The sequence below is a fragment of the Aythya fuligula genome, chromosome 1 (assembly GCF_009819795.1).
Source record: "Aythya fuligula isolate bAytFul2 chromosome 1, bAytFul2.pri, whole genome shotgun sequence".
In the NCBI taxonomy this organism is placed as follows: Eukaryota; Metazoa; Chordata; class Aves; order Anseriformes; family Anatidae; genus Aythya; species Aythya fuligula.
The window spans coordinates 175,643,458-175,669,758 of NC_045559.1; the positions used below are offsets into that span (position 1 = coordinate 175,643,458).

Below are 26,301 nucleotides of genomic sequence, written 5' to 3' on the forward strand. Positions count from 1 at the left end.
TGGATAGTGAAGTATTGTCGGTTTTCTACTAAAAAACAGCCCCCCCCCCCTTTTTTTTTAATACTTTCTGGCATAACGAGAATTCAATCTTGACTCTGAAAATTAATCCATCTGTTCAATCCATGCATTTACTCTAAAATAATTCATGCCCATCTTACCAACCTTCTTGTTTTGGAGAAATGCTAAATGAATTTCATATTAACACTTTCAAATAATATGCAGTGCAGATTTTTTGAGGTTTCTGTGGCTGTAGAAAGGTAGATGTAGCCTTTGTGTAAAGTGTGCACAGAATGATATATATGGTTTCATTTTTCAATCTGTATAAAAATAATTATTTCAAGCTGCTTAATTCCACTCTTTTCTATGTCTTCATAATGGAACATTTTCCTACTAAAATTAAAGGATTTTTATTCCAAAGGAATAGATAGTGAATTTTGCTAAGACTTTTATTTAATCACAATGTATTTATATAATGTTTATTTTACAAAGGACTACTATTTGAGTATGCCACTTGCTCAGCATGAACAACACAAGGATTTTAGAGTTTTTTCAAAGCTGTATTTTACAGATAACAGAAGATTTCCACCAAACTGAGATGAAAATTCATTAGTGCATTTGGGGATCATTAGCACAGCTGGGCATCCCATTCTGTTCCTCTGACCATTGGACCAGTAAAAATTGAAAAAGGATGTTGTTAAAGCTGTTATTAATGCTGGAAGAGTTTTGCTGCAAAAATTTATTGTCTGTTGTCACTCATACAGAGATGGGTTCAAAAAAAAACAATATTAGAAATATTTCAACTGATATGATTGCTTCAGTGGTGGCTACAAAGAGATTTGTATTTCTGCTTTTTATATTTTCCTTTGGGATGTGACTGACATCTCTCTGAGAATATTTATCCCAGCTCTCTAGTTATCGTGGATATCCACATCAGGAGACAACCTTTTTAGAATGAAAACCAAACGCTTACGTTTTCTATTGCTCTCTAAAGGGAAGTTGTCCTACATGCCTGTAGATGTCATTTCCACTTTCCGTGGAGAAACTGGGGATGTGTTGCTTGTTGATTAAGACAGGCATCATAGGGCCACAGATCAAGTGACATTGCTGGACAGCTCTAATCCATCACATCCTACTGAGCATTTGATTGCTGTATTAGAGAGGAGGGGGAGATTGTTCTTTTTCTTCAGAAACTGTGAAAGGATATGTACTTAGAAGTCAAGCAAAAGATGTTTTTGAAAGATATTGCAGTGCTTTGGGTTATGATTGTTGCAGGTAAGTATTTTTCCATCTGCCAGACAGAGATTCATTGTATGCTCTAAGCAGTTGTTTTTGTTGGATTGTTTTTGTTAAGCAACACTTGCTAGTGCCATAGAATCTTTTCCAGTTAATGTTGATTGCAGTTAGCACATTTCTAGACATCTGTTGCATGGCTAGATTGTAATTGTTGACTTTTTTTCATTTTTGTAAATAAACTTTCTTCTTTTTCTTTTTTTCTCTTTCTCTTTCTTTTTTTTTTTTTTTTTCTTATTAATTTCTGTAGGACCTGGGGATAACGAAAGTGGGTCATATGAAGCGAATTCTCCAGGGAATTAAAGAGCTCAGCAAGAACACCCCTTTGTCTGACGTGTAATTATGCTGGTACACTCCTGAGAGAGAGAGGGAAAGTTGCTGGAGAAGCAGAGCTGTTGCAGGCACTTAGCTGTCTTTGTATACTGTATGGAAGAATAAGCACTGGTGTATTTGTACAGGCTAGTGTCTCTGAATGCTAGTATGGTGAAGAGCTTGTTGCAAGAGCATAAAAGGATTTGTGCCAAAAAAAAAAAAAAAAAAAAAAAAAAAAAGGAAAAAAAGGAAAAGGTTACACGTTCCATGAAGGCATTTTCTTGGTGTTCAAATTTGGCCAGTTCAGATAAGCACATTTTGGTAAATCAGTTGGTTGACGGTGAACTGCACTGACTGGAAATATAATCGAGAAATGATCGCTTTGCTTACATGCAGCTCAGTATGCCTCTCTTTCCGACGCAGCAAGATGCCACCGGACAGCATGAGGTTGTCTGGTAGTCCTTTCCAGGCATGGCTTCCGTAAAACCTCCCGTGCAGGAGACTGAGAGGTGGCCGCTTTCGAGGTTCAACACGCGAGTCTAGCAGTGCCTCAGGTACCTCACACTCACGGGCCACGCAGGACGGGGAAAGATACCTTGTTATACCATGAATGCAAACTATAATGCATGGTGTGCCTGCCTGAATTGTCTGTCGTTCCGTTGCATGACACTTCTGATACTTTAAACACTTGAACAACTTTTATATCGGTTTGAATGAGATTTAATTTATTACTACTTGAGTGTCCTTTTTTTGGTTTCAGGCACTTTTCTATTCTTCAGTGTTGTGTTATTCCTAAATGTGTTCTATGGCAAAGGATGTGTGGGTGTGGAAACTTAGCATTTGTGCCATATTCAGCAAATTATATGCATTATATATGATTGAAACACTGTACAGTTAGATTTTTAAATATACCATGTACAGAAGGTGTATCAGGTAACTAATTTATGAGTATTTTTGAAAGACCGGTACCTCACAAAAATATCAATTGGCTTCCTGCATGGAAAATTATAAAGAATTTTCTCATGGTGCATTTTAATGTAGTTATTCAGTTATCTTAAACATCTGTAGCTTATTTGAACTTGTAGGAACTAATGGTTTTATTTATTCTATTGTTCTAAAAGCAGGTTGAAAGATTAATGAAAATTTTTATGGGAAAATTTAAAGTATTTATCATAAGTAAGAAAAGTGTTAAAATGTAGCATCTGATTTGATTTTTGTGGGGTAAAAGCTTTTACTCATTACTAATTTACTATTAATTTAAAAATTTCTATGTATGCATTTCTTTACAAAGGCATCAATTTGTTTCTTGTCAGCACTCCTACATCAGTAGATCATAAAAAAAAAATTAAAAAAACTCTAAAGTTTTACACTATGCATGCAAAGATGAATCACATGCAAGCCAATAATCTATGAGTGTAAACAGGTTAAAAAATGAAAACCATCTTTGTTTAGCAATTGCATTAGACTAGAGTTTATAAGGTTATTTACAGTTTACTTAAACAAAACATAGCTTCATAATTGAATTTCCTGGTTAATTTCTCACAAAGTATTAATCCAGTAGAAAAATAATGTGCTTTATATTTTATATAAATATGACATATATCTAGGGGTTAAGACACAAAAAAAACTACTTAAATGTTTGAGAAGAGATGATATTGCATCACATGCCAGAGAACTTGCCCAGAACCTGTGTCCTTGCTGTTCTGATCAACGTGGCATTCCCACCAGAGGAACACTTTGACTTAGGCTTTATCAAGTATCTTTGTCAATTTTTACAGGTTAAGGAGTATGTTAGTATGTATTTCTATTTTCCTAGTAGACAATAGAGTACGGTTTCATTTGTTTGGTCAAAAGCTTTTCCCTATTTAAAGGGGACAACGTCAAGTACCGCATCCTGGTTTTGTCATCCTTTTCTCATGAGGATGGTGGGAATCATCCCTTGGAAAATCAGATGTGTTCCCTTCATTGTTTTATCACAAGAGATGTTAAAAAGTAGTAAAACAGGCTTGTTTATATCAAGTTATAATACTATGTGCTCCTGCTGCTGTAGGTTAAACCAGCACCACGCTGGGAGCTTTGTGGACATAATTGATTGTTCGGGTCAACAAACAAAAGTAAAGGGCTATGTTCCATTAGGTTTTCAGTAAAAAACAACACAAAAGCTGCTTTCCAAATGACATTATTTTCATGGTGTTGTATTAAAAGCATATGTAAACAATGGAAAGTTATGCAAACAATGGAAAGATATATATTTTTAATGTACTTGACGTTGACCCCTTTAATGATGTTCAGATGGCATCTGTCAAGTCTTCACAAGTTGTATTTCTTTTTCTCTCTCTCTTTTTTTTTTTTTTTTTTCCCTGTAAGCTGTGCTATATTTTAATGTGCAGCAGCATTCTAATATGTCAATGTTATGGTAGACTATGGAGTTAGTATTCCTGGTGAAGTCAAGGACATAATTCATGAACGAACTTTCTTTGCTTTCCTGATTGTAGGATTCACTCTCTCTGCAACTTTCAGTCTTGCTATATGCAATGTGGTAAGATGGGCTATAGAGCAGGATATCTTAAGTTAAGACAACATGATGATGGCTATAGAGGCCTAAATGAGTATATTAAAAAAACAGAGGTGCTTTTGGGCAGGGAGAATGACCAAGTGTTGTTTTGTAATGTGATTTTCTTATGATGCTCTTAGATTACCTCAGTATAGGACAACTTGTCTTTACAAAGTTCCATTTTTTTAAGTGACCACCAAAGAATTCAACTTTGATTGTCCTAAAGCAGAGGGGTTTTTTTTAAATGTGCAAATAGAAGAAGTATTTTAAGCATCGGTTATGCTATATTTAAAAGCATGATCTGTATGCCCTGGAGAGCACGTTTTATGCAGCTCTATGCCTTAGAATAGCTTTGAATATCAATTCCAAATGCATTTGATAAGGAGGCTCAAAATATTTTATGGGATTTTGCTACCAAGGTCATGGGTTATAACTGTCTTCTCTGACGTGGCTTTTCTAAGGAAAGATTTTTGAAAACAGTGTTAACTATCTCATGATTATTGCAGATTTCCAAGTATTGTTTTTTTCCTTAGTACTGTCAAAATCTCAGCTCCTAGAACTGAGGATATACGTAAGATGTATGTTAGCAAACAGAATTCTTTATAACTTAATCCCGACATTTGAAGTGCTTTAAAGCATACTTCCTAATATTTCAATACAAATAAGATATGCCAATTCCCTAGAAGTAGTTAATTTTCCAGAAAACTAGTTAATCCCAGTAGCTTTTGTGGAGCCTGCTTCAACATGCTAGATTCATGAAGACAAAAAAAAAACAACACTGTATAGTGTTTACTGGATTAATTTTTCTTTTCCCAATAGTCTGATATACTTAACTTCTGTGGTCAGTCAGCATACCTTGAAATCTGTGACGGCAAAGCCAAGCAATCAACATTTTTTGAAGTGGATGATATTCATGTAGATTAATGTGCTATGCTTCAGAAAGTGGAAGAGAAGGCTTTTAAATGATAGGAAATTGCTTAGCACGTGTTTATGTTTTGTGATTTTCAAGTAGATTTTTTTCCAGCTTGTGTTCAATTGTTGTAGCAGCCTCTGATTTGGGTGATGCATGTATTGCCTTTGTAATACGTAACGCCTTCTTTTTAGAAACTGAATGAAGCTCATGGTTTTATTTATTTTCTTACAGGACCTTAAAGAAAAAACTTGTTCAAAAATATTTTTTTTTTTACTATGATGGCAACTACAAATTTTCTTTATGATACCTTTTTGTGTATTTCTCCCTAACCATTATTTTTTCTCCTAAATACATCTTTCTTTCAAAGAAAAATATTTTAAACCTCTGGAAGAACAGTAAAAGGTAAAGCATGTGATCAAAAACCTTCCCAGACAATTTTAATCCAGTATTTCTTTCTTTGGGACTGGAGTAAATATCCTTGGTCCTATAAATAACAAATAGAAAACACCTTTCTTTCTCCATCCCCACCCAAAGAAATTCAGACTGTAATGTTTATCATTGTAATTTAAGTAAGAGGAATTGATTTATTTTTTTTATAATGACCCATTTTGTATATTCCCTTTTTTGTTGTTGGTGGTGGTTTTTGTTTGTTTGTTTTTGCAGAGAAATACAAAACCTGACAATTTTTACTTTTTAATTGAACTCAGTGATGTTTGTTCACTTAATGAAAATTCATTATGCCCTGATAATGCACAGATCTTGTTGCAAGGCTAAAATAATTAGTGTTTTTCATTGCATCTAGGCAGGAAACCTTCATATGTAATGGAAAAGTAATATTTAAACCAACTAGGAGAGGAAGTGCAGCAGTGTTACTTTTAAAATAAATTTCAAACTACATGTTATACATAGATAATTTCACAAAGGACATATAAGAACAACAACAACAAAACCCACAATGATTCCGTTTCGCTTGATGCTTGCTATTAATTATTGCATTACTAATATTTGACACTTTTTCTCCATTGCTCTATCTGTGCCCCTGAGTATTAAGTTCTTGAATACAAGTTTGAGAGTTCTGGTAACTAATAATTAGCAGTGTAAAGTGTATTTGTGAAAGTTAAAGTTGCAAGCAATGTATGTTGTTGAGGATAACTGAGCTGGAGCAATATATTTAGTGTACAACCAGGAAATCATCTTGTCACTTATGTCAGTGAGAGCCCCAGAAAATTGTATGAATTTTGCTTTTAGTTTTTCACCCCAACGTACCTCTTCACTGCAATGTCCTGAGTGTTGCATTTATACCGTGGGCTCTCCCATTTTTTGATTGTTTTCATAGATTGTATGTTTTGTGGTATGAACTTCATATCATCAAGGTTTGATGCTGCTTATGCTAACTGCAAAGATTTGATGTTTGCAGGAACTGTACATGACTGTATTGCTGTCTTAGGTAAAAGGAGGAGTTTCTGATGACTCAAGGAAGCTGAAGAGTTTGGACAGGAGTTTAAACCTGTCTCCTGCCTCTTCAGAGCTGAATGATAGTGTCAGTAGGATTGATAAAGCATCATATGGTAATTATCAGTAGATGATCTTTACTGGTTGTATAAATTCGTGTATTTATATATAGAGCATAGTGTGGAACTTGATCTTTTCTATAAAAAGAAAAAAAATTTTCTAGTTCTTTTCTACTACTGTTGCATTAGGTTTAATAGCTCTGTTAATGGTTAGCTTATGTACTTGAAATGCTCATTTCTGCCATACAGAAGCCCAGCCTGTTTCTCAGAAATTGTGTTCCATTTGGAAACCATCTGGATTGTTCCAGGAGTATTCCTGCTGCCAGTTGGAGCTAATACCACCATTCGCAGTAACTTTTGTAGGCTTAAATTGATTGCCCACAATTTTATAACCAAAAAAATGCTTTTGAAAGGTGTTTTTTTATTATTATTATAAATTATGCAGAACTAAACTCAAAACACGATCCTTTCATTATCTGTAAAAGTGCGTGTGTGTGTATATATATATATATATATATATGTAACGTATGTATGTATGTATATATATTAGCACTGTTAACACTTCAGCAAACTAGCAAAATGCTGGCAATTACAGACCTGAAAGTATTTCTGGACAAACTGTAATGAATTTAGCTTCAGTGCTTAAAGAGCTACCACCTTCAGAGCAGCCAAGAGAAAATGCATACATTTACATGGTAGAATGATAAAAATCTCTTTCAAATGGTTGAAGACCTTGTTTCCCAGTTGACACACACTTTTTATGTAAGCATTTGGATGGGATTTTGAGTTCATATTCATGTAACCTTTTGCTTATATTAGCAAGGGCAGAAGAAGCTGGTATGTAATTTGTATTTAACACAGGTTGTGTCTGTACTCATGTTCCCACACTACTTCCCAGCTCCTGTGCCTGGATAACCTCCCAGCTGCTTGGCAAGATGAGACCCACACACGTCTCCCCCAGTTTCCATTCAGAATAGCTGGACAGGCAGGCTAGGAAAGATCTGTAGGATGCTCCAGGAGGTCTCCTAGACTAACCAAGGATTCAGGCCTCTAAGTCTCCTATAGCCATGGTGAGCTAAAATCCTCCAGGTTGTACTCCTGCAATCCCTGCCAAAAGCATGATTTAGTTTGCCATCTCGCTAACAATTAGCATTATCTACTTGAATGCCCTTTGAAAGAGAAGTGCTTGGGTAACTTCATCGACTGTGTCAGGTTTTTGAACCTACTAGAAATTATGATAGCTATTAGTAGGACAGGTATGCAAGTGACTATTCTACAGAACAAATACTTCGGAAAAATATTGTAGTATGATTGAAAGATTAGTGACAGGATTGAAAAGAAACTGAAAGTAAAATATGGTACAAAGCTTAAAGCCATTTTATTTATTTATTTATTAACAAAGACCTGCACAGTGCCCCAAATCCCTACTATGAACATCTGAAGGGAATTACCATTGTAAGCCCTACTTTTAATCAACTAGAAAAATAGGATTGGTAACTTTTTAGTTATTAATAACCTGTCAATGACTGTAACAGGGAAAGGGTTATAGATGATACTATGTTTTTCTCCTTCCCTGCATTAGTTGCAGTAAGCTTGGCATGGGACTGCTTCTCATTGCAGCTGTGGTCAATTATTATCTGAATATAGAGGTTGAGGAAAACCCTTAGAAGCTGCTTGGTTTTGTTTCTTCTGTGAGGGAGAATACATGTGCTGACAAGATATGACACAGGGGGGTCTTAGTGAGATTTTTAAGATATCAGAGCTTCTTCTTGGATGATTTGTGAATGTTTATGATGAGTACATAGGTGTGGAGACACTCACCCAGAGGGTTTCCAGTGGCACTGTCCTCTTGAGATGCCATCTCTCTCTATTGAAATAGGTATTTCAATATGCTTTAGGTTGTACCATAACTCACATACATATCAACTATCTTAATAAACAAATAGTGTCTTAAATACCAGTAAGATCCAGAATCTAAGTAAACACTTGCCTTATCTCTCTCCACTGATAGTTATTTTTTTCAGAATACATTCATTGGTATTCTTCGCTTGGGACGGGTAGAAAGTTTCCATAGGATGTCCAGAGCAGGTTATCTTTAAATCTGAATGCTATGGAATTGCTCTGGATGTTCTGGCATTTTCAAAAAGCTAATTTCTTCTAAGGGTATTTCAGAGGTGCTGAGAGAGATCCTAGCACAACATGAGTGGTTTCTCTTATTGGCCAAGCTTGTCTCTTAGAGTAGTATTCCAGCCAAGTCCAGCATTTAGTCAGTTCTGCAATAACATCCACTTACTTGCATGAGTAAATGTATAAAGCACACGTGTAAATGTTGCTGGATGCATCTCATTCAGAGATGTGATACTACAGTTTTCTGCACAGCTCATATGTTTGGGTCTGAATGTATTTTGAAGCAAAAAGCTGAAATACAGTTTCTACATTTCCACCTTTTTTTCTGCTTTCTCAATTAGATGAAAATACCTAACATGGTTTGTACTGTTCTAGTAAGGTGGAAAAAAAATAAGAATCTCAGAATCAAAGGATAGTTTAGGTTGTAAAGGACCGGTGGAGATCATCTTGTTCAACCTGCTCGCTCAGTAGCTTCTGCTGTTCATTTCCCCTTGGTCCTGCTTACCCCACAGGGAAACTCATTGTCTTTGCAAATATGCAGATTAAGGCCACAGACTGTTGGCACTTACACATGTGCTTGGCTTCAAACAGCACTTTAGTCCCCCCTTGAGATTGCTCTTGTATTTTAGTTTTAGCATTTACGTGTAAGCCTAGAAGAGATTTGGGTAGGTAGAAATTGTTCTTCACATGGAAGTCATCGTCAGACTGATCATTGGTAGACTCTTGAATGCCATACCTATGAATGTTGTTCTCTTGCCAGTATTTGCGTGTGCATGTGTGTATATATGCAGTACCTAGTTAGTAGTGTGTGTGCACACACACTTGTACATATATATGTATATATATGCCCTGGTTTTACCCAATATAATGACGCCAACTTGTGTGTAGAGCCAAAAACTTAAATATATACAATGCTTGAGATGCTGCATTGTTTTTATTATAATATTTTTATATCAGATAAATTGCAGGATGTTTACAGATGCTTATTAATATTTAACTTATACAATGGAGTGGCAGGATGTTTATGATTGTTGTCAGCTAAAGAACTGTACAATATTCTGGGTGAAATTTTGGCTTTGTTGAAATCCTTGGCAAAACTCCTATTGATCTCACTGGGGCCAAGATTAAACCCCTCTGAATCTATTGTTTACTGGCTATTTTCCTACTGTGATTTTTTTTTTTTGAGTGACTGAAATGTATTTATTTATCCCAATGTGAAATCCGCAGTTGCTATTTGGATTTTTCTACAGAACCTGCAAGATACAACACAGGTGGGAATATATGCCTCATTGAATGTACAGACTTTTTTCATTGTTCTGGTCCTTGAATACGTCTAAGAAAATAGCTTCTAAAATAACTTTTGTAAGATTTAATATAGAATCTTCTAAAAATAGATCATTTTTCATATCTTCCTCCACAAAGTTGGCATGCAGTGTAATAAGTAAAGATGAAGAATTATTTATACAGTTCACTTGGCTCTGCTGATCTGGAATGAAACATAAAGAACCTGGTCCAAAAGTACCTTATCTAAACAAACACACAAACAAAAAAAACAACCCAACTTTATATTATATAGTGTTTTAAACTTCTCATCAAGACATGGAGGTATCTTCAGAGCCAGTCTGTAGAATTATTCTTTTAATATTTCATGAGTGAATACAATTATGCAAATATTAAGTGGTAGGGTAAGTCAGACATTGACATTAAAGAAAGCACTTACTAAGAGACAGAAGGATCAGTTCTTCTAGCACCAGGGAGGAAAAATATTGTAATGCAGTGCTTCCTAAATCCCCTTCCAGGGTATCTTTTAATTCTGTATGCTCTGAGTATATTCTTCCTGTAAAGAGACAGAAGGCTGTGTAACAGCCTAATAAATACAAATTATTATTATTATTATTATTTTTCATCTGAGGCTAAAAATTTTGTTTTCAAGCAACAGCTATTGTGCACTTTGAAATATGTGTGTCTGGAAGAGGTAAGTTTGCATTCATTGTAGGTAGCCATCCCGGGGATACAGTAGGACTTGCAAAATGAGATAGTTATCAACAATGTTATCAAATGTTATCAGAAGCTGAAGAAATAGGGAGCCAGCCTTATTCCCCTGTGAGGCTCTTTCTGAAGACATCTGTACACAATGCCCACCACCCCTAAGCTTCTTTTGCTCTAATTTTGTTTAAGAAAGGATAATATTCCGATTCACACTCTTCCCCTTGCTAATAAGGAAGGAAGTATGCACGCTGGTTGAACTTTCCAGGATTTTGTCTCTGTTGGCTATAGAAACCTCAAAAGAATGATCAGCAGTCGCTTACGAAGGATACACAGGGCTCTGCCTGGGCTCGCTGGTCTGCTAATGGGGATCTGATTGCAGATTTGGGATAAAAGCTCCCATTGTGCTCCCTCTGTGGTCAGTCTCCATGGTTATTAGTGGGAGCAGGTGGGTGCCCAAGTGAGCAGACAGCTTTGCTTTTGCATGTGCATTGTCTTTCTGTAATTGTAATCAGGAATGGGGTTCAGGACTCAATGTTATTTGTCTGAAAGGCCATGATGAGTGCAGGATATAGGAGGAAATGAGGAGGCAGGGGCTGGAGGTCTGGGTTCTGCTTTTGGTTTCCTGCTGCTGAGTTGGTAGGACTGGGGGCAAGTCAGTTACCCTTGGTGTGCCTTGCTGCTTCTGCCTGGGGCAGGAAGGATGCTTACCAGCTTGAACAGCCCCTGAGACCTATAGATGAGTGGTGGTCTATGAGTGGCTAAGTTTTACTGACACTGTTGTATGTAGTATAAATAAATTAATTTGTCCGTAACACTGCAAAAAAAATAAATAAATAAATAAAAAATTGCTTTTTCTGGTTTCAGTTCTGACTATTTAATGACCGACTACATGCTGGGTAGTCAGTTTTGAAGCTTAGCAATTGCTATAGTACTTACAATTACACACATAGTGGGCTCTGTTTGCTGCAGAAAAGAGTAAAACTTTCAACTGCCTGACAAAACTTGCCAATGAAGTATATCTAACAGAGCAGGGGTGTAACTTTTGGCTTTATTTACTTGTAATAATGGTAAGGAACAGTGAATTTTGTTTGTTTACATACTGTTTACAATGGCACAGTTTTATTTTTAATATATTAAAACAATTGAGGTATTTATTGCATATACTATTTTAAAGATGTTTTATGTGTTTTCACCTTTGGAATATATTGTTACATTTCCTTGTACAGATAATTTGGGTGGCTTTGTTAATATAGTTAGTAATTTTTATGACTACTAAGTGACCAGTTTTCCGTGCCTTTTTATTGTTGAATGCATGATTACATATTTATTATTGTATGGAAGTCACTGAGATGTGTATTTTTGTATTCTGCTGGAAGCAATGGTTGATTTTATTGTACATGATAAGAGATGCCTTCTATAATGGGCACTCATATGAGATCTTCCTTCTCAAATAAACAGAATACATTCGATGTATGTAAGTCCTTGAATTCTTTCTGTGTCTGGAAATTGATGGAGATCCTTCAACACCATTACACTGAATTTTAGATGTTATCCACTCAAAATGTGGGCTGGTAGCAATGTCATCAAATCTAAAACAAAATTCCCCACTGAAATCAATACAATATTAAGTTCTTGGCACACTGTAAGCCTTTGTAATTTAAAAGAAAACTCTGTATGCTAAAGCTAAATAAAATTTGGATGAATGACTATCAAGCATCCTTTCTATTCAGTCTGCCACACATTGCACTAAAATTGTTTCAAATTGCAGGCTTTGAATGCAGCTTTTGAAAATCCTTTATATGGCTACGTGCGAGTCCCCATGTAACTAGTAAGTAGGTCACTGTGCATGTAGGTGTTTACATTTGCAGGGATCTTCCGCTAGGTCTTGCCGGCATACAGCGTATTAACTGTAAAAATAGATTTACACTTGCATCCATAGTAACAACAGTTGTTAAAACATAATATACATTTCTCCAAGGTCAGTGGCAGTAAAACAAACACATTTTTTCCTGGTAGTATATGCTGAACCTCTATAACTCCAACCCAGGTAAACAGTCACTGAGCTGATTCCACGCCAAGAGCTGAAGACAGAGGGCAATTCTGCAGGCAACGATCATCTGCCGTGTTGTGGGTCAGTGAGCTACTAGGCTAGCACTTAACACAAGACGTGATGTGAAAGTAACTGCGATCAATGGCATATGCAGAAGACAATGTACAGTGTACGTGAGCTCCAGCCAGTTGATTAGGGAGCCAGGTTCCTGTTGTCCTGATGTGAACGTATACGTGAGAGGGATTTTTATGGATAACCTGTATTGTTTAAAGGTCAGAGCTGGTGGTTTTAGCAACCAGTGAACTCCAGGTGCTTATAAATCTCGTAGGACCAAAGCTTGTACTTTAATTTTGGGGGTGTTTTCTGTGTATTCCATTTCTTTAATAAATCCTAAATGGTTGGTTGTAATAATCACAGCCATGGAATAGATGAGAGGCTGTATTAAGAAAAATAGCCAATGAGCCAAAGTAGGGGATGCTACTGGGGTGGCTCTGCAGTGCATGAGGAGACTGAACATGATGGTGCATTGACACCATGAATTCTCTAGCTTCTGGCAATAACACGTAACACAAGTAGGTTTCAAGTAGGTTTCGTGTCTGTATGTTAGTTTCATGTGACTAAGAATTCAAAGCGTTGAAAAGGCGGTTTTGCTATATATTTGGCATATGTACTTAAGGAATTTTTTAATTACATTAAAAAGATGAAGGTTAAATGGATGAACTTCCTACCACAATGTATATTTTAGTCCTTGTGTTTAATCAATCTGTTAATGCCAATGACACTGAATACCTGATGATAAATTATTTGAAATTGGGCTTTTAACCCCCATGACAGAGTTTATTATAACCTGAAAACATGAGTTGATAGATGTGTCAGAGTTTAAATCAGAACTCCTGAAGGCATGAAACCCCTAGAAGCAAATCTAATAGAATTCTTGCTTGGAAAATTTATCAAAAAGGGCCATATAGATGTCTAGTCTAGAATGTGAAATCAAATTGAGATTCCCCTGATGCCAGGGAAGATCATGAGGCAGATCGTCTTAATTGCCCGCATACCAGGTGATCAAGCCCAGTCAGTATGGGTTTATCAAAGGCAAGTCCTGCCTGACTAACCTGATCCCCTTCTGTGATAAGATGTCATGCTTAGTAGATGATGGAAAGGCTGTAGGCATTGTTTACTTGGATTTTAGCAAAGGATTTGTTTGCCACAGCATTCACCTGGAGAACTGGCTGAGAATGGCTTGGATGCACTGTTCACTGAGTAAAAACTGGCTGGATGGCTGCGCCCAAAGAGTCGTGGTGAACGGAGTTAAATTCAGTTGGAGGCTGGTCACTAGTGGAGTCCCACCAGGGCTCACTATCTTTATCAATGATCTGGATGAGGGGATCAAGCGCACCCTCAGTAGGTTGGCAGGTGACACCGAGTTAGGTGTGAGTGTTGATCTGCTTGAGGATAGTAGAGCTCTGCAGAGGGATCTGAATAGGTTAGATGGATGGGCTGCATCCACTTGCATGGCATTCAGCAAGGCTAAATGTCAGGTGCTACACGTGGGTCATAACTACCCAACGCTGTGGCTTAGGCAAGTGCATCTGGGAAGCTGCTCCACAAGAAAGGACCTGGGACTGCTGGTCAACAACTAGTTTAACATGAGCCCTCAGTGTGCCCAGGTGGCCAAGAAGACCAGCGGTATCCTGGTCTGCATCAGAAATCAACTAGGGAAGTGATTGTCCCTTGGTGCGCAGCACTGATGAGACCGCACCTCAAATACTGTGTTCGTATCTGAGCCCCTCACTACAAGAAGGATATCGAACTGTTCAGGTGTGTGCAGACAAGTGCAACAAAGCTGGTGAAGGGACCAGAAAATGAGACTTAAGAGGAGTGGCTGAGGGAACTGGGATTGTTTAGTCTGGAGGACAGGAGACTGATGGGAGACGTCATCACTCTCTACAACTACCTGAAAGAAGGTTGCAGGGAGGAAGGTGTTGGTCTCTTTTCCCAGGTAACATGTGATAGAACATGAGGAGATGGCCTCAAGTTGTGCCAGGGGAGATTTAGATTGGACATTATGAAATATTTCTCCACAGGAAGGGTGGTTAGGCAGTGGAACAACTAGAGTAGTGGTGTCACCACCCTTTGAGGTATTTAAGGGGCATGTGAACGTGGTGCTTAGGGACATGGTTTAGCAGTGGACTTCATAGTGTTAGATGATGTTTGGCCTTGATGATCTTAAGGGTCTTTTTCAACCTAAACGATTCTATGATTCTTTTTGAAGAGTTTTAGTGGGCACGGAGTGACAGACTACAGAAGGAAAAGTGAAACTGAGCAGCTATCGTCAACAGCTCCCTCACTTCACGTTAGTCTGTTAGTCATGCACATAGATGCATGTGGTAAAAAGTGGAAAAGAAAGCTATTTTAAGATGATACCATTCAAGCCACTGGTACTCTGTGTTTAGATTAAAATCTGCCCCTGTCCTGGAAACAGAGGTAGGAGTATGGTGTTAGCCCAAACTGTCTAGTTGAGTCGTACCGTTTCCTTTGGAGTTATACAATTTGGTTTTGAATTACATAATTGCAGTTCAGATCATATTTATAAGCACACATTTGGGAAATAAAATAATCCAGGGCAAGGGAACTCTGGCCATATTCACCCCACAGTCAACTAATGGCAGGAAAACTTCATGGATCAAGCTTGTATGCTAGGCATGAGAACATAAAGGAGACACAGTATTTTCTGACCCAGCCAAGTGCACAACATATGAGTGAGAGCAGCAGCTGACCCAGGTCCTCTTCTTTTAGATAAGCACTAAGAGGATCTACACGGAAGTTCATCTGTCTTTTTATAGGGGGAGAGGCTCAGAGATTTCACAGTGATGAAATGGGACATCCTGGAACGCCAGGATTTCTGCTGGGGCTTTACTTTCCATTTCCTTTTTTTCTGGCAGCAGCCCAGAGCTGTGCCTGCAGTTACCCCTCTGAACTCATACCTCCACTCTGACCTTTATCTGCTATTTTCTTCTCACATGTCTCAAAGCTTTCAGTTGTTCTCAGGTGCCTACTGTCATTTCCCAATTTACGTTTGCCAAGTGCAATTTCCTTTCTTCAATTTCATTCCAAAAAAAAATCTTATCTGCTGCCTGTCTACTTCAGAGTGACAGCAGATATACATTCTCCTAGCAATCACGCTATCCTCTGCGTAACTCAGTTCATTAATTAAAAATCAAACATTTAACACCTCTGAATCCCTAACACACTGTCCCTGGTAATAATAACCTGCTAATATCATAACAAACAGCATGTTTTCTCATATGCTGAGAGAACTTTGCTGAGATTTTCTGGGATCGGCTTCTTTGACCCTCTGTGGGAGCATTCATTTCTCTGTAGGTCAGGTCAGCAAGTTTTTGCACAGGAGCCTGCAAACAGCTGGTGAATCTCACACAGTATCAGAGTATGTCCTTCTAATTTATGCTTGATGACTTACTTCCCTGATAACTGTTTGTCTAAAAGCGTGTACTCAGTCAATCAATCTGAAACATTAGGTGAATATTTTCAGATGAGTAAGAAGGAAGCAAGTTTGGAAGTGGTTGAAGATGTCACGGAGCTGCTTCCAAAATGCTGTTTGGACTAGGGAAAGCTGCAAATTTAAGCACAGTAGGTTCACAAGTGACTTCAGAATATCTGCAAAAAGAGCTCAGTAGGTAATGCTTTCTAGCCAGTAGTTACCAACTTTTATAATCACTGAGAGGAGCAGGTGGGTTTGGGGGTCAAACCCACATTTGATCCATAGTTCAAGTTTGGAGGATGATGCCATAAACCCAACAAAATATTTGCACATATGGAATACTTGACATAAGAGACAGAAGAGCACCAGACAGCACCGACTGCCTCATAAAATCCAGTTGAAATCTGAAATTATTTTTCCAGATGGCAGTTAGTCACATCTGTCGCTTGTTTTCTTACTTACGAGAAGAAAATATTCAAAGTTTACATATGAATAAAAATCAAATATGTTCCTTAAAGAATTTATAAGTGAATTAGCTAAACAAGGGGAGATAGAGTAGACAACACTTGTGCCAGCCCTGATCCACCACAGCACCTAGAAATGAACAGTGTAAGTTTTACAGCTTTAGTATAAAACCTTCCCTAAATTGCATTAGGAAGGTAAATAGTGCTTTACAAATCAAACGTCTTCAGTATTACATTTTCAATATAATTGCATCTCCCTGTGGCCACTCAGCCATGAAAATGATTACTGTGTAATTCCCAGAATCTTAAGCCTATTTAAAATATCGATAGGAATATTAATTAAATCTTCCAAACACTATAGAAAGAGTAGCCTGGGCAAATGAACCTAAATTCCTGAAAAATACAATAATCATTAATTATGTCAGGACAATCAATCACCATTTATTTCTCAGTCAATAAGAACCATAGCTAATGGCTGACTAAGCTCAGTTAAGGTTTGATGAAGTACATTCTTTTAAATAGAAGTTAAATTAACCCGTATTATTTGCCAGCAGGATAAACAATAGGTTGTCTTCTTTACTCAACATAAATTCTGTCTCGAAATGTATATATTTTGAAACAAGATTCATTGTCCTGTGTTTTCTTAGATGGCCAGTCAATCTAGAATATTATTAAAGATTTTTTCCCTTGATGCATTAAATGGAAAAAAATCTGTAACATCAACCTTTATGATTCTTTTATATCTGTTAATCTAGTACCTAGTTTTTGGTATCCAGAGTAATCCCTGGGGAAGTGGAAAGAGAAAATATTTCTCATTAATTTAAGGAGCTCTCCTAGCCTCAGCAGACCTATTTGCTTCGTGACTTGTAGGAACTTGGCCCTTAAGCTATCTCTGGGTTGGTGGAAGAGGTCTCCCTAGGAGAAACCCCGGGAAGCACCCCTGGAAAGCTGTTACATGACATATCACCAACTTGTTAATGTTCCTACTGCAGCTGCCAGACTCACTTGTTGCTGCTGTCAGGTTCCCACCTCCTATATTAAATAGCTAAAGATGAGAATGTTAAGGTCCATGACATGCTAGAACCTGCTGCAGCCTTGCCTGGAGTATGAGGTGATTCTGGTACCTACAACGTCCTTGATAGAGTCCCTTACTATTTTATCAGAGCTTGGTCTGCTTTTGATATTCACTGAAATATATATATGTATATTTAGTGGTTCAAGATATTTACAAAAAAAAGTTGAATTGTTTCTTTGCAATTATTATTATTTTTTTTAAACTGCCCTAGAGTAGAAGACACTCTCTTCTAGAGGTACACAAGTTACAGCTCCTAGCAGGACCCATTCTGTGGGCTTTCCCAGAAGACATTCACGTTCCTCAGCCAAAATGCAGTGTCTGTTTTTGAATCTTTTCTTTTTCTCTCATCCTTCCTTTCTGACAGTCAAAAATAAAACTGGAGCAAAAAGACAGTTGGCAACACCACACTATGCAGGGTAGCTGCATCTCCCATCTTTCCTTCTCCTTTGCCTGTCAGTAGCTTTGAAGGTGTCTAACACCGACATTGGTGATGACTCTTCCTTCAAGCATATAAATATCCTTCCACAGGGGAGTTGAAGGCTTTTTACTGGATGGAGTCCGGGAATGGGGAAATACACCTCTGCAAATACAAATGATGTTGTTTTAGTGTACAGAATTCTTCCTTAATTGCTGTCATTGCTGTTTGTTGAGTTGTAATGGCTCATGCTTATGATTATGTCACAGGAAACCACCTCAGCTGAGCTGTAGTAACTCTGCATCTGTCACAGCAAGTTAGAAGCAATTCAACTTCATCCTCTATGAAAGAAATTTAAACTATGGTACAGCAAAAGCCTGCATACAGATATTTTAATTTATTAACTTGATCCAGTGTCTAAACAATCTGATAAATCACCTCTAATATTTATGAAGTGAGTACAATATGCTGTGATTCCACTGTACTGCAATAAACAGCAACTAATATTCCCTGAATTATTCACAGAATAACATGATTTATAAAATACTTACATAACTTGAGCAAATTGCACATTTTAATCCTGTCTTGCCTACTAAACTAGATGTGATTTGCAATTTCCTTTAAAAGTAGGCCACCTAGTGCCTACGGGGCCACATCACAGTGAAAAACCCACTGCAAACAGCTTGTTTTACTCCCTGTTTATAATCCCTTTAAACCACGAAGCTGCTCGCTCCTTTTCAACACATACTATGAGTTATGTTATAACAAAATTTAAAGAGCGGAAATTTTGGGTTGTGATTTCACATCAACGGATCTTGCCCATTCCCTGCCTTGCTCTCTGCTATTTTCTGAGCCCCAGCACTGTTTTCTGTCAGGCCTCTTTGCCAACTAGTGTAACTCCCTAACATGGTCAAGAACAGGCAACGACCACAACAACACGGTGGGGATCTGCTGGGTTAATGAGCTAAATCAAATTACAGCAGAAACACTGACAACTCCTTCTTCTCCAGAATGTCACCGAGCTGCTTTTAGAGGCGAGGAAGAAGGCCCCAGTCCTTTACAAGTGCTATTAAAAAATCATGAGCTAAGCAGTTTCCATACGGGAATGTGACATCTCCAAAGAAAGGTGAAAAGCATAGCCTGAAATGATGTTGCTAATTCTGTAGCTGCCTGATTAGTTACTGATGATAGTTGCTGTTGTAACCAGCACCCAGGGAAGAGACTTCAAGCCAGCATTTTGCTGGACCTTTCCATCCTCCTCCCAGTGAGACAGAAGCAGAAAAAAATAACCATTTGTGGTCATTAAAGATCCCATGGTCCTTTCCATTGTGTGTTCAAATTCTGGTAATGGTCAATCCGATTTTCGCATTGGATAAATCTTCTCCACCTTAGCAAAATTATCTCAGTGATCTCAAGTGAGAGGTGAGTTGTTATTATTATTATTTTTTAATGCATGTGTAAGAACTGTAAATATTGAACTATTCAGCCTTGCACATGGTATAGCATAGCTAAAGTCAGCCCTATGTGGCTGCTAATGCATTTGGCAACATTCTCCTTTTTTCATAAGTTCAGTCTTTCAGGTACAATTCTGTTTCCATTTTGTGAAAGATGAGAAATTCATCATTCTGTTTGGCTTTTGAAGAAGTGCAAAGCTTTTACTTAAACAAACAAACAGCAACAACAAAACAAACAAACAAAAAACCAACACAACCACTAGTTAGGGGATCAGATCCATGTTACTAACATTTGTAGAAATACATTTGTAGAATACATTTGTAGAAATCCCATGTCTCAGAGTGAAATGCTTAAAAAACAAACAAACAAACAAAAAAGATTAAATGTCAGAAGTTATAAACAAATGCTTTGTATATTTGACCTAAATCAGGTAATGGACTTACTGCCCCTTCATTTAACACATCTTTTGTTAATTACTGCCAGAGATGGTGCATAGGCTGTTGGATCTGACATGGACATGATGCCATTTCTGCTGTGATAGGAAATTTAATAGGAAACCAAGTCTAAATGAGCTTCTTTTGGTCATAAATCTCAGAAAATTACAGAAACATTCTGAATTTTAAAGAAACCTGCGTTCTTCAAGAGAGATGTAGCAAGCTGATCTGTACAATATACTACTGCATGCATACTTTGTGCAGCTGTTTGTCAGCTATGTCAAAGGAAATCTGTTATATCAAATTGACTGAATATTTTGTCCTTGGTAAAATAGTATGTGCATAGATGGACATCAGTTCTGTAACACTGCTCCTCATTTTTTTCCCTTTTGCAGAATTGTACTTTTGACTTGGGTTCATTGCTCATTAATTTTGAATGGTGAAAGACTGTTGAATGAAAAAAGAGGTGTGCACGATCACACTTCAGCTGAATGTCAGAGAGATTTTTATATAATTAATGTAGTCCAAAAAACGTCAGTCTTTATGTACACATGGCACATTAATATTTTAAATTAGGTTTTTCTTTCTAATTTTAGAATCATAGAATCATGAATCAAGACATAGTTTACAAAGAGCCATACAGCACCACTTTGGGATTGCTACAGAGAACACTGTTACAGAAATAACTGTAATTCAAATTTTTAATGATATCTTAAAACTTGTCAGCTAGAAAACTGACATTCATTTTGCCTAGAAACTCAGCATTAACACAATCAATACAGATCAGCAGTACTACTCTCTTTTCAAGTGCAGCTAAGTAGAAAATCATCCTTTCCTTGGACATGTTAGGTACAAGGGGACAAAATAAATGCCCTGAATTAAAAACAAATAAACAAGCAAAAAAGGCTATAATCTCTACAATGGATCCTGGCACATTTTCCGTTTCTTAGCTTTGGCTCTTCCTGCACCACATACCATCTACGAGGACTGGACTTGTGTGTTCTAATGCTGTGCCTCATTAAATATCCTCTTTTTTTTCTGTGATAAGGAAAATCAGCCAGTCAGAATAGCAGGAACTGCAGTGCTGCAAAGGGTTTCCTTTACGTGAATGTCGAAGGAGGCAGGATGAGAAAGTATATCTTCAGGCAAACCTGCCTTGCCAGAGCCTGAGAGAATTAGGATCCGAAGACAAAACATTAGTCTATTTCCTGACATAGGATGTGTGCAAACTCTGCAGTGATTCTTCCCAAACCTTGATGTTCTCAGCATTCTTCACACAAGCTATTATTATCAATTTTCAGAAACAAAAAATGCTTTCAAAGCCCCGGAAAATCAACATAATTTTGCCAATGAGGTAACTGAATTAGATCAATGTAACTTTGTTTTCAGATATAAAAATGGTAAAGTTAGGCCTGTAGGAGAAATGAAATCCATTTCATTTTTTTTTTCTCCTTTAGTATGATGCATTTAAATGTTATATTACTACAGAATCCATCATCTGTACATTATAATAACTTCATTTTCTGTGATTTTATTATACAAATATACAATCCTCATGAAGGATCACATAATTCTATTTATGACTACTGTATACTTTTTAGCATAAAGGCGAATAAACATGAGTAGTATAGAGGCTTCAGCCACTAGTTTATTTCCTGTACCCCAACTTTATTGTCCCTAAAACCCCCAAAATTGCAATTTGTCAATCCTTACTTCACTAGCAGGAAAATTATAAGGAAACCTTCTGACTGCAGTCTTTCCTGATAACCATCTTGCAGGGACAAGCCTCAATATTTCCACATCTTCAAAGCTAATGAAAGGAAAAGCTGCTGGTAATTCTGGAAACTTTTCTGCAGATAGATAAGGAAAAAAATGATGCAATACTTTTTACAACACAGCTTTCAGGATCAAAGTATAACTTATCTATAGCACATCTGTTTTATTATGCAGCATGTGGCCAGGGCAATCATTTGAAAGCAAATACCATTTCTCATTTTCTATTCACTTATAGATAGAACAGTGTCTTATCAGATGAAAATGATGATACACTGTTAAATTTCAAACAATTTTATTTTAATATAATTTTATTATTTATTATATATACTTTTATGATTTACATTTCCAAATATTCCTAACACAGTTTCTTGCAAATGACCAAAGAGATAATTGCTTATTCCCCTTTCAACCAATGAAAAACATTTTTTTTAGAAAATATTTTTTAAAGAAATGACTAATACATCATTGCTACACTGTCCAATATAACAACAAATGGCCTTACCAGGATGTATAATTTTACACTGTTTCTGAATCTCAGAAAACTCAATTTACTGCCACAGTCAACTAAGCCATAAGAGAAACTATTGAAAATGCTTCTGAATATTTTTGCTGCTCTGCAGCTGATACTCTATTTTCTGCATATCACATTTTAGCAACAAAGAAATGCAGAGACTTGTTCTTAGATTCTAGCTTGTTCCATTCACCTGCAGTCTTCTGGGCCAAACTGAAGTCATGCAGCTGCTTCTTTTCTCTTTTTGAAGCCACACCTTGACTCAGTGACAGAACATTATAGACATTACTGTGGTCATTATCCTTATGTCTCTAGATGCAGAAAATTTACCCAGGCATAGTTCAGCACTACCCTGTCCACTGCATCACTTGCACAATAGAATTCAGCTCCTGTCTTCCATATAGTTTTTAGCCCACGGTTAATGTGTACGATAAAGCTATATTTAGATATCAGGAGTATATGCGGCAACCATCACTCCAGTTCTGTAGGTAAATTAGATTTATTCTGGAAATACATTTCAGCTTTACTTGTTTACATTCCACATTTCTGCTCTGATCTGCTCCTGTGACAGTTGAAAAATTAAATGTATTTGGCTCTAAATAGGCTGTGTAAATGTAGCATTTCTGAGCTCAGAAATTTTCCTGGGAAATCTTAATTGGGAAAATGACATAGCACTCAGTAAATGTAGCTCAAAAAGAGTCAGTCAGGAATCTTACTGCAGTGGGGAACAACTAACAGTATTTCTTTCAAACTTTTCTATTCTTTGTCTCATTCTGGCCAAGATTTTCGGTCTCCAAACCGTGATTTGCAAAGAGGTCCTTGGAGCAGAGCTTTCAGTGGCCATTTTTCACAGTAGCAGGCATTGGGATAATAATTGCCTTTCTGTGGCATAAAGCGTGAGGGATTCTTTGCATCATGATGAGCTTTTATACAGCCACATACATGCAGGAGCATGACACTGCTAGTCTGTCTTAGTCATGACACTCCTAGTCATGACACTCCTAGTCTGTCTGATTTCTTCCTTGTCACTGCTAGTTTCTTTTTTTTTTTTAAGAGAAGTGAAAATGATTTTTTTTTTAGAAGCTACTGATACTCCTATTATTGCTGATAAGGTGTCACCAAGCAGTGTAAGAACTTGTCAGTTTCCCTTCAATATTTTGACAGAGAAGACAGTGAAATGCATTAAAATGCACTGATGTTTAAAAGAGCATTTCTTCCTTTATGTATCGAATCAGGGAGGAAATGAAATAATTTCTTAGGATGTGGTACAATTGAGGAAATTAAGAATTAGAGAGACTTAAATGATTCACAGCAGCAGTTATTTGTGCGTGGAATATAAAATTGGGCAATCCAAATGGACATATTGACTGAGACTGACTTGAACCTTAAACTTATACTGAAGTTATTGTACCATCTGAGAGAAAGACCACATTTTAACATATAATCCACCAGGAATGAAGAATAAAATACACCATGAACTGCACGTTAGACTATCTTCAGTGTGGGACAGGCTCACAATGCACATTATTTCCAGTTTGAACATATACTCTGTAAAAACAGCAATAATGTGGGACATGCATAGGAAAGGCAAAGGACAAAGGTCAATGAAAAGCAAAGCAACCACCATAAAAATAAGTTGGAAACCAGATGGTAACAGGATGGGATTCACCAAGAATGCTGTAGCACCTCCACTGTAGTTGAATGAGAGGACACAAAAATAAGATTCAGGTTTATTTACAAGTAGAAGGAACAAGATTTGAAATGTAGCTCAGCAAAGCATCTGTTGTTCCTCTTATTTCACAGCAGGAGTGTGAGAGACTACTTAAATAGATGAAGTTGCAGAAAATTTAATTATCCCTAAACTTTTACGAGGCAGTTCATTATCTCCTGGAGTTACCACTGCTGAAGTAACGATGTATATGACATCTCTTGGCTTTAAAGAGCAAATATATGCAGCAAGTGGTTGGCAATAACTGAGAGATTTCTTGTAGAAACCTTCTTGCAGAGTATACAGTATCTGCAGATTTTAAAAATGATGACATTTATTCTAAAACAGAGATGATCTAAACATTTTAAAAAGCAGCTGATGACTTCTATGATGATACTATAATCTTAAACTGCAGGAAGGCAAAGATGTCCTTTTTAACAAACTTTTCCAATACCTTTTCCAAAAACATTGAAACAGAAAGATAATTTCAACAATTCCAGGATTCTGCAGTAATTTCTGAGTCTGTCTTCAGCAAAATTAGCACTTATGCACTGCTGGTTCAGAAAATGTAGAGGGCTCTCTCTATTGCTGTTGACCTCGACATTACCAACTACACAGTATGGTGTAAAGATCATGATCTTTTACCTAGTTCAGATGTATTTGACTCATGACTGCACTTTGACAAGCTCATCATAACTTAGATTCATCCATAAATACAGACTGAAGACAATGAGACATATATTTGATAACAGACATGAGTTGATTCCAATCTAATGGTCTATCACAACAGTACCTTCTGGATAGTGGGCATCTGCAAACAGATACTATTAGGTATTCCTAGCACATAACAACATTTGGATAACAATAGTCACAGAACAAGCAATGAAGGACACCCTAAAAACTCCCTTCTGGGCTTGAGTGTCATCTGTGATCTCTAAGGAAAGCTTAGTTGATGTCATAAACTCTCACTAGTGGGAAAATAAATAAATAAATAAACAAATAAACAAACAAAAACAACAGGTGCATAAATTGCAAGACAAAGTTGAAGAAGTCCATAAGGAATCCAAAGTGAAGTACAGTTTCATTCCTTTTTGACAGCAGTTTTTGGGAGGGTGTTTATGCACTTTCTAATTGAACACATTGGCACTGGAAATGTTGGATAGTACTGGACCCATCACAACTTTTGAGAGAAGCTAAAGCCGTGACATGGCTGTGGCAGCTGGACAGAAGTCCACCCAAGCTGGCTGTTTACTTTAGCTCAGCTGAGTGGCCCTCTCTCTCCCTGGCAATATGCCGACTGCTCAGTTGGTTTCTTGGCTCCCCAGGCATGTCAGCTGGCAAAGAAATAGATTGTTCCATTTTTGCCAGAAAGGCTGCAGAGCCAACGTGTTTTGTTGCAGTGCTTGATGAAACAAAATATTGACAAGCTGGAATTTCTTGTAGAATAAAAATTTCACTTCCCAGCCAGCTCTTGTTACTATCGTACACCCTTGTGTAATGTAGTGACGGTGTTATCGCATCCTTTAAGTAAACACAATGCGCAGAAAGGATGTGACTCCGGAGAGTTCTTGGATAAGAATCTCCAAGCATCTGAAGCCGCCTTTATGCAGCACAATGCATCTCTTTATAAAGTTATTTTGCAACGCTTTCCATTTTGTATTTAAAGGCCTAATAGGTTGGCTCTGAGAAGCCATTTGTCAGCAGGACGTAACTGGTGAACTGAGTGATGAATTCTGAATATAGCCTGTGGATTATGTCTCTCATGCATATTGTTTTGGGAGATGATTTATGTAAGTTACAGATCAAACTCCTGGGAAAGAAAAAAATAATAACAGCGCAACGTAGTTACATATAAAGATTATTAGTTTCAGTGTTTAAAAAAAAAAAAAAAAAAAAGGACATAAAAAAAATCTAAAACCATGCAAATAAAAATTACTTCTGAAAAATGTCACTGGAAACAACAGATTAGTGAAACAGCCTAAAGAAACCATTATGCCATAATGCCCGAAACTGAACCATTTGTCAGAGACAAATGCCATGGCGCAGCACACGTGAAAGATTCCTGACAGGATGAGTAATGAAACAATGCACTCAGATGAAGAGTTCCAGTTTTGGAGCTGGTAGGTGTGTCAAGAGTGTTTTCAAGGCGACATTGAGCAGGGTTTAAAGGGCAATGCAAGTCATCACATGGGTATGCACTTGGTGGCAGAACAAGCCA

At 37.2% G+C, this 26,301-nt stretch overlaps 1 protein-coding gene across 8 annotated transcripts in view; it reads left to right on the plus strand.

Moving 5' to 3' along the window:
* Positions 1 to 1,839, plus strand: part of DGKH (diacylglycerol kinase eta) — a 156,982-nt gene extending 155,143 nt beyond the window's left edge. For all 8 annotated transcript variants that reach the window (XM_032189987.1, XM_032190012.1, XM_032189962.1 and 5 more), the window contains one exon: positions 1,541 to 1,839. In XM_032189987.1, coding sequence (XP_032045878.1) covers positions 1,541 to 1,630 — 90 coding nt within the window. In that variant the 3' untranslated portion in view covers positions 1,631 to 1,839. The remainder of the gene's footprint in view (positions 1 to 1,540) is intronic.
* The last annotated feature ends 24,462 nt before the right edge of the window (positions 1,840 to 26,301 follow it).